The sequence below is a fragment of the Heptranchias perlo genome, chromosome 10, assembly GCF_035084215.1.
Source record: "Heptranchias perlo isolate sHepPer1 chromosome 10, sHepPer1.hap1, whole genome shotgun sequence".
NCBI lineage: Eukaryota > Metazoa > Chordata > Chondrichthyes > Hexanchiformes > Hexanchidae > Heptranchias > Heptranchias perlo.
In genome coordinates, this window is record NC_090334.1 from 83,589,399 (window position 1) to 83,602,926 (window position 13,528).

The 13,528-nt window shown below is 47.7% G+C and overlaps 1 protein-coding gene across 1 annotated transcript in view; it reads left to right on the top strand.

Moving 5' to 3' along the window:
• LOC137326739 (estrogen receptor beta-like) overlaps positions 1–13,528 on the top strand; it is a 156,440-nt gene that overhangs the window by 68,075 nt on the left and 74,837 nt on the right. Inside the window, exon 2 of the mRNA XM_067992111.1 lies at positions 2,298–2,798. Coding sequence (XP_067848212.1) covers positions 2,298–2,798 — 501 coding nt within the window. The remainder of the gene's footprint in view (positions 1–2,297; positions 2,799–13,528) is intronic.

Below are 13,528 nucleotides of genomic sequence, written 5' to 3' on the forward strand. Positions count from 1 at the left end.
GCCCTGAGGAACTCCTGCAGCAATGTCCTGGGGCTGAGATGATTGGCTTCCAACAACCACTACCAGCTTTCTTTGTGCTAGGTATGACTCCAGCCACTGGAGAGTTTTCCCCCTGATTCCCATTGAGTTCAATTTTACTAGGGCTCCTTGGTGCCACACTCGGTCAAATGCTACCTTGATGTCAAGGGCAGTCACTCTCCCCTCACCTCTGGAATTCAGCTCATTTGTCCATGTTAAGACCAAGGCTGTAATGAGGTCTGGAGCCGAGTGGTCCTGGCGGAACCCAAACTGAGCATCGGTGAGCAGGTTATTGGTGAGTAAGTGCCGCTTGATAGCACTGTCGACGACACCTTCCATCACTTTGCTGATGATTGAGAGTAGACTGATGGGGCGGTAATTGGCCGGATTGGATTTGTCCTGCTTTTTGTGGACAGGACATACCTGGGCAATTTTCCACATTGTCTGGTGGATGCCAGTGTTGTAGCTGTACTGGAACAGCTTGGCTAGAGGCGCAGCTAGTTCTGGACCACAAGTTTTCAGCACTACAGCTGGGATGTTGTCGGGGCCCATAGCCTTTGCTGTATCCAGTGCACTCAGCCGTTTCTTGATATCACGTGGAGTGAATCGAATTGGCTGAAGACTGGCTTCTGTGATGGTGGGGATATCGGGAGGAGGCCGAGATGGATCATCCACTTGGCACTTCTGGCTGAAGATGGTTGCAAACGCTTCAGCCTGCTCGTTTGCACTCACGTGCTGGACTCCGCCATCATTGAGGATGGGGATGTTTACAGAGCCTCCTCCTCCCGTTAGTTATTTAATTGTCCACCACCATTCACGACTGGATGTGGCAGGACTGCAGAGCTTTGATCTGATCCGTTGGTTGTGGAATCGCTTCGCTCTGCCTATAGCATGTTGCTTCCGCTGTTTAGCATGCATGTAGTCCTGAGTTGCAGCTTCACCAGGTTGGCGCCTCATTTTTAGGTACGCCTGGTGCTGCTCCTGGCATGCTCTTCTATACCCCTCATTGAACCAGGGTTGATCCCCTGGTTTGTTGGTAATGGTAGAGTGAGGAATATGCCTGGCCATGACGTTACAGATTGTGCTGGAATATAATTCTGCTGCTGCTGATGGCCCTCAGCGCCTCATGGATGCCCAGTTTTGAGCTGCTAGATCTGTTCTGAATCTATCCCATTTAGCACGGTGGTAGTGCCACACAACACGTTGGATGGTGTCCTCAATGCGAAGACGGGACTTCATCTCCACGAGGACTGTACGGTGTTCACTCCTACCAATACTGTCATGGACAGATGCATCTGCGATAGGTAGATTGGTGAGGACGAGGTCAAGTAAGTTTTTCCCTCGTGTTGGTTCGCTCACCACCTGCTGCAGGCCCAGTCTGGCAGCCATGTCTTTCAGGACTTGGCCGGCTCGGTCAGTAGTGGTGCTACCGAGCCACTCTTGGTAATGGACATTGAAGTCCCCCACCCAGAGTACATTCTGTGCCCTTGCTACCCTCAGTGCTTCCTCCAAGTGGTGCTCAACATGGAGGAGGACTGATTCATCAGCTGAGGGAGGGCAGTAGGTGATAATCAGCAGGAGGTTTCCTTGCCCATGGTTGACCTGATGCCATGAGATTTCATGGGGTCCAGAGTCAATGTTGAGGACTCCCAGGGCCACTCCCTCCTGACTGTATATCACTGTACCGCCACCTCTGGTGGGTCTGTCCTGCCGGTGGGACAGGACATACCCAGGGATGGTGATGGAAGAGTCTGGGACGTTGGCTGAAAGGTATGATTCTGTGAGTATGGCTGTGTCAGGCTGTTGCTTGACTAGTCTGTGGGACAGCTCTCCCAATTTTGGCACAAGTCCCCAGATGTTAGTGAGGAGGACTTTGCAGGGTCGACTAGGCTTGGTTTGCCGTCGTCGTGTCCGGTGCCTCGTGGTCCGATGCCGGGTGGTCCGTCCGGTTTTATTCTTATTGTGACTTTTTTTAGCGAGATTTTACAACTGAGTGTCTTGCTGGGCCATTTCAGAGGGCAATTAAGAATCAACCGCATTGCTGTGGGTCTGGAGTCACATATCGGCCAGACCGGGTAAGGACGGCAGGTTTCCTTCCCTAAAGGACATTAGTGAATCGTCCCCATGGCATTCCAGTTCTGTGAGAATGGGGACATGGTATTGTGGGGATGAACATAGCACTGTTTTGCTCCGAATCGGCCACCTAGCCCCCACTTAACTTTTTGGCTTCGATTTTTAAAAAAAAGTATTTACCGTTTTTTTTTCTCTTTGTTTCCTAGTGAGAAGACGCAATGGTTTTATGACCGAAGATCTCCCAACAAGTTCTTTCTCCGAGGGACCTGCGCTTCAAGCATGTCCACCTCACCGAGAAAAGAATCTTCTCAGATCCCTGAGCTACAAGAACTCAGACCTGGGACAGTAGAAAACCACATCAAAAACTCTCCTCAGGGTCTAACCACTCAAGGCCCCTACAGTAGTACTTTGCCAGGTCTGGCTGATCATGGTGCTGTTTGCATTCCCTCACCCTACGTGGAGAACAGGCATGAATTCCCAACGCTTGCATTCTACAGCCCATCTATACTGGGGTACAGCATGCCCGGCGATGCCAGTGGACCAGATGGCACGATCATGAGGCAAAATTTGAGTCCGTCAGTGTATTGGTCCTCCACTGGCCATGTCTCTCCCATAACGCTACACTGCCAGCAGCCCATCATGTACTCGGAACCACCCAAGAGTCCTTGGGATGACCTGAGATCAGGAGACCAACAGCTGTTGAACAGGTAAGATCCGAATCATACAATGGTAACAGCACAGAAGGAGGGCATTCGGCCCATCGAGCCGTACCAGCTCTTTGTAAAAGCGATCCAGTTAGTCACCTTTCTCCGTAGCCTTTCTTAAAAAGCGGAGTGACGTGCAATTTTCCAATCCAGAGGGACAGTTCCTGAATCTAGAGAACTTTGAAAGATGAAAGTTAGGGCATCTGTAATATGCTCACCGACTTCCTTTAAAACCCTGGGATGGAAACCATCTGGTCCTGGGGATTTGTCACTCTTTAGTGCTATTATTTTCTTCATTACTGTTGCTTTACTTATGTTAATTTTATTGAGTCCCTGTCCCCGATTCAAGATAGTTTGCTTGGGATTTGCATGCTATCCTCTTTTTCTACTGTAAATACTGACGCAAAGTAATTATTCAACATGTCCGCCATTTAAAATTAACATAAGTAAAGCAACAGTAATGAAGAAAATAATAGCACTAAAGAGTGACAAATCCCCAGGACCAGATGGTTTCCATCCCAGGGTTTTAAAGGAAGTAGGTGAGCACATTGCAGATCCCCAACTATAATCTTTCAAAGTTCTCTAGATTCAGTAACTGTCCCTCGAGATTGGAAAATTGCACATGTCACTCCGCTTTTTAAGAAAGGAGAGAGAGGGAAACTGGGGAATTATAGACCAGTTAGCCGAACATCTGTTGTGGGGAAAATGCTGGAGTCTATAATTAAGGATAGGGTGACTGAACACCTTGAGAATTTTCAGTTAATCAGAGCGAGCCAGCATGGATTTGTGAAAGGTAGGTCGTGCCTGACAAATCTGATTGAATTTTTTGAAGAGGTGACTAAAGTAGTGGACAGGGGAATGTCAATGGATGTTATTTATATGGACTTCCAGAAGGCATTTGATAAGGTCCCACATAAAAGACTGTTAGCTAAGATAGAAGCCCATGGAATCGAGGGAAAAGTACAGACTTGATTAGGAGGTTGGCTGAGCGAAAGGCGACAGAGAGTATGGATAATGGGTCAGTATTCACATTGGCAGGATGTGACTAGTGGAGTCCCACATGGATCTGTCTTAGGGCCTCAATTATTCACAATATTTATTAACGACTTAGATGAAGGCATAGAAAGTCTCATATCTAAGTTTGCCAATGACAAAGATTGGTGGCATTGTAAGCAGTGTAGATGAAAACATAAAATTACAAAGCAATATTGACAGATTAGGTGAATGGGCAAAACTGTGGCAAATGGAATTCAATGTAGACAAATGTGAGGTCATCCACTTTGGATCAAAAAAGGATAGAACAGGGTACTTTCTAAATAGTAAAAAGTTAAAAACAGTGGATGTCCAAAGGGACTTAGGGGTTCAGGTACATAGATCATTGAAGTGTCATGAACAGGTGCAGAAAATAATCAATAAGGCTAATGGAATGCTGGCCTTTATATCTAGAGGACTAGAGTACAAGGGGGCAGAAGTTATGCTGCAGCTATACAAAACCCTGGTTAGACCGCACCTGGAGTACTGTGAGCAGTTCTGGGCACCGCACCTTCGGAAGGACATATTGGCCTTGGAGGGAGTGCAGCGTAGGTTTACGAGAATGATGCCCGGACTTCAAGGGTTTAGTTACGAGGAGAGATTACACAAATTGGGGTTGTATTCTCTGGAGTTTCAAAGGCTAAGGGGTGATCTGATCGAAGTTTATAAAATATTAAGGGGAACAGATAGGGTGGATAGAGAGAGACTATTTCCGCTGGTTGGGAATTCTAGGAGTAGGGGGCACAGTCTAAAAATTAGAGTCAGACCTTTCAGGAGTGAGATTAGAAAACATTTCTACACACAAAGGGTGGTAGAAGTTTGGAACTCTCTTCCGCAAACTGCAATTGATACTAGCTCAATTGCTAAATTTAAATCTGAGATAGATAGCTTTTTGGCAACCAAAGGTATTAAGGGATATGGGCCAAAGGCAGGTATATGGAGTTAGATCACAGATCAGCCATGATCTTATCAAATGGCGGAGCAGGCACGAGGGGCTGAACGGCCTACTCCTGTTCCTATGTTCCTATGTTCCGATTTCCCCATTGTCAATGACAATATCCCCACTTTCAGTTTTTAAGGGGCCAACACTGCTCCTGACCACCCTCTTTTTCCTAATATAACTATACACGTTCTTTGTATTGGTTTTGATATCCCTTGCAAGTTTCTTTTCATACTCTCTTTTTGTAGCTCTTACTATCTGTTTTGTGACCTTTTGTTGATCTTTGTATCTTTCCCATTCACCAGGATCTGTGCCATTTTTTGCCTTTTTGTATGCCCTTTCCTTATGTCTTATACTGTCCCTTACCTCTTTAGTTGTCCATGGCTGTTTTTTTTTGGCAAGTAGAGTTCTTGCCCCTCAGGGGTATAAACCGATTCTGTATCACGTTAAATGTTTCTTTAAACATTTCCCACTGATCATCAGTCGTTTTACCCATTAACAGATTTGCCCAGTTTACTGTGGACAGTCTCTGTCTCATCCCATTGAAGTCGGCCTTACCCAAATCTAGAATCTTAGCAGCTGATTCACTTTTTTCCCTCTCAAACACCATATTGAACTCGATCATGTTATGATCGCTATTGGATAGATGTTCACGCACAGTTAAGCCGTTAACTAAATCTGGTTCATTACTCATTATTAAATCTAGTATGGCTTGCCCCCTTGTTGCCTCTGGGACATACTGCTGTAGAAAACTATCCCGAACACACTCAAGAAATTCACTACCTTTCTGACAGTTGCTAGTCTGCTTTTCCCAATCTATGTGAAGGTTAAAGTCCCCCATTAAGACCACTATGCCTTTGTTACACGCTTGTCTAATCTCTGCATTTATATAATCTAGCACTTCAGAGCTGCTGCCAGGGGTCCTATACACAACTCCCACTATAGTCTTCGATCCTTTCCTATTTCTCAATTCAACCCATAAGGTCTCTGTTGGCTGCTTACCTCTCGTTATATCCTCCATTATCATTGAATTGATTTCATCTCTAATCATTAAGGCTACTCCTCCCCCTCTTCCATTTTCCCTATCTCTCCTGTAGACCTTATAACCTGGTATATTTAGTTCCCAATCCTGACCATCCTGCAGCCATGTCTCAGTAATAGCTATCATGTCATACCCTCCAATTTGAATTTGAACCTGTAGTTCATTTAATTTATTCCTTATACTCCGTGCGTTTGTATTTTGAACTCTTAGTTGGGCCATACACCCTAGCCTGACCCTCAGCTTTGATGCTGGGTTAATCGCCTTACACCTTCTAGTTTTCACTTTATCTGCAGTGCCTAACGTACACTTTCTTTCCGCTGCTCTACACTTTTCCCTTTCACTTGTTCTTGAACAACTGTTTGTACTATTTGGATTGTAAATTTCCCCTGGGTCTTCCCCTCTCTTGCTTCTCTCAACTTTACTCCCTTCTGACTCCCCGCTCAGGTTCCCATCCCCCTGCCACTCTAGTTTAAACCTTTCCCAACAGCATGACTTTGAACATTTCTATCAAATCTCCTCTTAACCATCTCTGCTCTAAGGAGAACAACCACAGCTTCTCCAGCCTGACGTCCCTCGTCCCTGGAAACATTTGAATAAAACTCTTCTTTTTTGTTGTTCATTCTTGGGGATATGGGCGTCGCTGGCGAGGCCGGCATTTATTGCCCATCCCTAATTGCCCTTGAGAAGGTGGTGGTGAGCCGCCTTCTTGAACCGCTGCAGTCCGTGTGGTGAAGGTTCTCCCACAGTGCTGTTAGGAAGGGAGTTCCAGAATTTTGACCCAGCGACGATGAAGGAACGACGATATATTTCCAAGTCAGGATGGTGTGTGACTCGGAGGGGAACGTGCAGGTGGTGTTGTTCCCATGTGCCTGCTGCCCTTGTCCTTCTAGGTGGTAGATGTCGCGGGTTTGGGAGGTGCTGTTGAAGAAGCCTTGGTGAGTTGCTGCAGTGCATCCTGTGGATGGTACACACTACAGCCACTGTGCGCTGGTGGTGAAGGGAGTGAATGTTTAGGGTGGTAGATGGGGTGCCAATCAAGAGGGTTGCTTTGTCCTGGATGGTTTTGAGCTTCTTGAGTGTTGTTGGAGCTGCACTCATCCAGGCAAGTGGAGAGTATTCCATCACACTCCTGACTTGTGCCTTGTAGATGGTGGAAAGGCTTTGGGGAGTCAGGAGGTGAGTCACTTGCTGCAGAATACCCAGCCTCTGACCTGCTGTTGTAGCCACAGTATTTATATGGCTGGTCCAGTTCAGTTTCTGGTCAATGGTGACCCCCAGGATGTTGATGGTGGGGGATTCAGCGATGGTAATGCAGTTGAATGTCAAGGGGAGATGGTTAGACCCTCTCTTATTGGAGATGGTCATTGCCTGGCACTTGTCTGGCACGAACGTTACTTGCCACTTATCAGCCCAAGCCTGGATGTTGTCCAGGTCTTGCTGCATGTGGGCACGGACTGCTTCATTATCTGAGGGGTTGCGAATGGAACTGAACACTGTGCAATCATCAACGAACATCCCCATTTCTGACCTTATGATGGAGGGAAGGTCATTGATGAAGCAGCTGAAGATGATTGGGCCGAGGACACTGCCCTGAGGAACTCCTGCAGCAATGTCTTGGGGCTGAGATGATTGGCCTCCAACAACCACTACCATCTTCCTTTGTGCTTGGTATGACTCCAGCCACTGGAGAGTTTTCCCCCTGATTCCCATTGACTTCAATTTTACTAGGGCTCCTTGGTGCCACACTCGGTCAAATGCTGCCTTGATGTCAAGGGCAGTCACTCTCACCTCACCTCTGGAATTCAGCTCTTTTGTCCATGTTTAGACCAAGGCTGTAATGAGGTCTGGAGCCGAGTGGTCCTGGCGGAACCCAAACCGAGCATCGGTGAGCAGGTTATTGGTGAGTAAGTGCCGCTTGATAGCACTGTCGACAACACCTTCCATCACTTTGCTGATGATTGAGAGTAGACTGATGGGGCGGTAATTGTCCGGATTCTGCACCCTCTCTAAGGCCTTCACATCCTTCCTAAAGTGCGGTGCCCAGAATTGGACACAATACACCAGTTGTAGCCGAACCAGTGTTTTATAAAGGTTCAGCATAACTTCCTTGCTTTTGTACTCTATGCCTCTATTTATAAAGCTCACGATCCTGTATGCTGTTTCAACCACTTTCTCAACCTGTTCAGCCAACTTCAAAGATTTGTGCACATATACCCCCAGATCTCTCTTTCCTGTACCCCGTTTAGAGTTGTACCCTCTAGTTTATATTGCCTCTCCTCATTCTTCCTACCGAAATGTATCACTTCCCATTTCTCTGTATTAAATGTCATCTGCCACGTGTCCGCCCATGCCACCAGCCTGTTCAAGTCCTCTTGACGTCTATCACTATCCTCACTGTTCACTACACTTCCAGGTTTTGTGTCATCTGCAGATTTTGAAATTGTGCCCTGTACACCCAAGTCCAAGTCATTAATGTATACCAAAAAAAGCAGTGGTCCCAGTACCGACCCCTGGGGAACACCACTGTACACCTCCCTCCAGTCTGAAAAACAACAGTTCACCACTACTCTCTGCTTCCTGTCACTTCGCTAATTCTGTATCCGTGCTGCCACTGCCCCTTTTATTCCATGGGCTTCAATTTTGCTGACAAGCCCATTATGCGGCACTTTATCAAACGCCTTTTGAAAGTCCATATACACAACATCAACCGCATTGCCCTCATCGACCCTCTCTGTTACCTCATCAAAAAATTCAATCAAATTAGTTAAACATGATTTGTCTTTAACAAATTCGCGCTGGCTTTCCTTTATTAATCCACACTTGTCCAAGTGACTATTAATTTTGTCCTGGATTATTGTTTCTAAAAACTTCCCCACCGCTGAGGTTAAACTGACTGGCCTGTAGTTGCTGGGTTTATCCTTACACCCTTTTTTGGGTGTAACATTTGCAATTCTCCAGTCCTCTGGCACCACCCCCCGTATCTAAGGATGTTTGGAAGATTATGGCCAGTACCTCTGCAATTTTCACCCTTACTTCCCTCAGCAACCTAGGATGCATCCCATCCGGACCGGGTGACTTATCTACTTTAAGTACAGCTAGCCTTTCCAGTACCTCCTCTTTATCAATTTTGAGCCCATCGAGTATCTCAATGACCTCCTCTTTTACTGTGACTTTGGCAGCATCTTCTTCCTTGGTAAAGACAGATGCAAAGGTCTCATTTAGTACCTCGGCCATACCCTCTGCCTCCATGAGTAGATCTCCTTTTTGGCTCCTATTGTCCCCACCCCTCCTCTTACTACCCGTTTACTATTTACTTGCCTGTAGAAGACTTTTGGATTCCCTTTTATGTTAGCCACCAGTCTATTCTCATACTCTCTCTTTGCCCCTCTTATTTCCATTTTCACTTCTCCTCTGTACTTTCTATTTTCAGCCTGGTTCTCACTTGTATTCATAGAATGATAGAAAACTTACGGCACAGAAGGAGGCCATTCGGCCCATCATGTCCGCGCCGGCCGAAAATGAGCCACCCGGCCTAACCCCACTTTCCAGCACTTGGTCCGTAGCCCTGTAGGTCACAGCTCTTCAGGTGCACATCTAAGTACTTTTTAAATGAGTTGAGGGTTTCTGCCTCTTCCACCCTTTCAGGCAGTGAGTTCCAGACCCCCAACACCCTCTGGGGGAAAAACATTCTCCTCAGCTCCCCTCTAAACCTTCTACCAATCACTTTAAATCTATGCCCCCTGGTTATTGACCCCTCCGCTAAGGGAAGTAGGTCCTTCCTATCCACTCTATCTGGGCCCCTCATAATTTTATACACCTCAATTAAATCTCCCCTCAGCCATCAATGTTCCAAGGAGAACAACCCCAGCCTATCCAATCTTTCCTCATAGCTAAAAATTCTCCAGTCCTGGCATCATCCTCGTAAATCTCCTCTGCACCCTCTCTGGTGCAATCACATCTTACCTGTAATGTGGTGACCAGAACTATACACAGTTGTATACAGCTGTGAACTAACCAGTGTTTTATACAGTTCCAGCATAACCTCCCTGCTCTTATATTCTATGCCTTGGCTAATAAAGGAAAGTATCCCATATGCCTTCTTAACCACCTTATCTACCTGTCCTGCTACCTTCAGGGATCTGTGGACATGCACTCCAAGGTCCCTCACTTCCTCTACACCTCTCAGTGTCCTCCCATTCATTGTGTATTCCCTTGCCTTGTTTGCCCTCCCCAAACGCATTACCTCACACTTCTCCGGATTGAACTCCATTATCAACTGGACATCTGTCACGCGCCCCCTTTTTTCTGCTTCATCTTACTCTCTATCTCTTTCGTCATCCAGGGAGCTCCGGTTTTAATTGCCCCACCTTTCACAGGGTGGAGCGATTAAAATCGGTGATGTGGAAGAGGCCAGAATTGGAGGAGGGCAGAGATCCCGGAGGGTTGTAGGGCTGGAGCGGGTTACAGAGATAGGGAGGGGCGAGGCCATGGAGGGATTTTTTTACTACATTAAAAGCGCTTTATATAAATGCAAGTTTTTGTTGTTGCAGCGTCCATGGTGAAGAGGTCACAATTTCAAAGGGTAAAATATATAAGGACTTTCTGTTTTCAGTTAGAACTGCTGGACTTCCACCTTTTGACCTGGTTTCAATCCAAGCCCAGATGGACGGGATGAAAATGCCCTTTGCCTCCTGGTTGGTAGGGTCCAATACAAAGTGAGCTCAGTCAGACTCGAGCCCGTTTCCAGTAGATGTGAACCAGCAGCACCAGACTGGCAACAGAGAGGAATTCCCGTTAAATTTTCAATCTTCGAGAGGTCAAAAGTTTAGCTGCTCTGGGAAGTGGAAACATCACACTGAAGCGATAAGGGAGTTCCTCCGAGTCCATATTGACGTTTCATGGGTCTGTGCAGAGGGAGCTTTACTTTGTATCTAACCCGTGCTCCCAGGGCAGGTACAGCACGGGTTAGATACAAAGTAAAGCTCCCTCTACACTGTCCCATCAAACACTCCCAGGGCAGGTACAGGGTTAGATACAGAGTGAAGCTCCCTCTACACTGTCCCATCAAACACTCCCAGGGCAGGTACAGCACGGGTTAGAGACAGAGTAAAGCTCCCTCTACACTGTCCCATCAAACACTCCCAGGGCAGGTACAGCACGGATTCGATACAGAGTAAAGCTCCCTCTACACTGTCCCATCAAACACCCCCAGGGCAGGTACAGCACGGGTGAGATACAGAGTAAAGATCCCTCTACACTATCCCATCAAACACTCCCAGGGCAGGTACAGCACGGGTTAGATACAGAGTAAAGCTCCCTCTACACTATCCCATCAAACACTCCCAGGGCAGGTACAGCACGGGTTAGATACAGAGTAAAGATCCCTCTACACTGTCCCATCAAACACCCCCAGGGCAGGTACAGCACGGGTTAGATACAGAGTAAAGCTCCCTCGACATTGTCCCATCAAACACTCCCAGGGCAGGTACAGCACGGGTTAGATACAGAGTAAAGCTCCCTCTACACTGTCCCGTCCAACACTCCCAGGGCAGGTACAGCACGGGTTAGATACAGAGTAAAGCTCCCTCTACACTGTCCCATCAAACACTCCCAGGGCAGGTACAGCACAGGTTAGATACAGAGTAAAGCTCCCTCTACACTGTCCCGTCAAACACTCCCAGGGCATGTACAGCACGGGTTATTCTTAATTGCTTGATTCTAAATCCCCCTCTGAAATGGCCTAGCAAGCCGCTCAGTTGTAAAATCTCATTAAAAAAAGTCACAATAAGAATAAAACCGGACGGACCACCCGGCATCGGACCACCAGGCATCGGACACGTCAAAGGCAAACCAAGCCCAGTCGACCCTGCAAAGCCCTCCTCACTAACATCTGGGGACTTGTGCCAAAATTGGGAGAGCTGTCCCACAGACTAGTCAAGCAACAGCCTGACATAGCCATACTCACAGAATCATACCTTTCAGCCAACGTCCCAGACTCTTCCATCACCATCCCTGGGTATGTCCTGTCCCACCGGCAGGACAGACCCACCAGAGGTGGCGGTACAGTGATATACAGTCAGGAGGGAGTGGCCCTGGGAGTCCTCAACATTGACTCTGGACCCCATGAAATCTCATGGCATCAGGTCAAACATGGGCAAGGAAACCTCCTGCTGATTACCACCTACCGCCCTCCCTCAGCTGATGAATCAGTCCTCCTCCATGTTGAACACCACTTGGAGGAAGCACTGAGGGTAGCAAGGGCACAGAATGTACTCTGGGTGGGGGACTTCAATGTCCATCACCAAGAGTGGCTCGGTAGCATCACTACTGACCGAGCTGGCCGAGTCCTGAAGGACATAGCTGCCAGACTGGGCCTGCGGCAGGTGGTGAGCAAACCAACACGAGGGAAAAACTTACTTGACCTCGTCCTCACCAATCTACCTGTCGCAGATGCATCTGTCCATGACAGTATTGGTAGGAGTGACCACCGCACAGTCCTCGTGGAGATGAAGTCCCGTCTTCGCACTGAGGACACCATCCAACGTGTTGTGTGGCACTACCACCGTGCTAAATGGGATAGATTCAGAACAGATCTAACAGCTGAAAACTGGGCATCCACGAGGTGCTGTGGGCCATCAGCAGCAGCAGAATTGTATTCCAGCACAATCTGTAACCTCATGGCCAGGCATATTCTTCACTCTACCATTACCAACAAGCCAGGGGATCAACCCTGGTTCAATGAGGAGTGTAGAAGAGCATGCCAGGAGCAGCACCAGGCGTACCTGGAAATGAGGTGCAACCTGGTGAAGCTGCAACTCAGGACTACATGCATGCTAAACAGCGGAAGCAACAGGCTATAGACAGAGCTAAGCGATTCCACAACCAACGGATCAGATCAAAGCTCTGCAGTCCTGCCACATCCAGTCGTGAATGGTGGTGGACAATTAAACAACTAACGGGAGGAGGAGGCTCTGTAAACATCCCCATCCTCAATGATGGCGGAGTCCAGCACATGAGTGCAAAAGACAAGGCTGAAGCGTTTGCAACCATCTTCAGCCAGAAGTGCCGAGTGGATGATCCATCTCGGCCTCCTCCCGATATTCCCACCATCACAGAAGCCAGTCTTCAGCCAATTCGATTCACTCCACGTGATATCAAGAAACGGCTGAGTGCACTGGATACAGCAAAGGCTATGGGCCCCGACAACATCCCGGCTGTAGTGCTGAAGACTTGTGCTCCAGAACTTGCTGCGCCTCCAGCCAAGCTGTTCCAGTACAGCTACAACACTGGCATCCACCCGACAATGTGGAAAATTGCCCAGGTATGTCCTGTCCACAAAAAGCAGGACAAATCCAATCCAGCCAATTACCGCCCCATTAGTCTACTCTCAATCATCAGCAAAGTGATGGAAGGTGTCGTCGACAGTGCTATCAAGCGGCACTTACTCACCAATAACCTGCTCACCGATGCTCAGTTTGGGTTCCGCCAGGACCACTCGGCTCCAGACCTCATTACAGCCTTGGTCCAAACATGGACAAAACAGCTGAATTCCAGAGGTGAGGGGAGAGTGACTGCCCTTGACATCAAGGCAGCATTTGACCGAGTGTGGCACCAAGGAGCCCTAATAAAATTGAAATCAATTGCAATCAGGTGGAAAACTCTCCAGTGGCTGGAGTCATACCTTGCACAAAGGAAGATGGTAGTGGTTAACATAAGAAC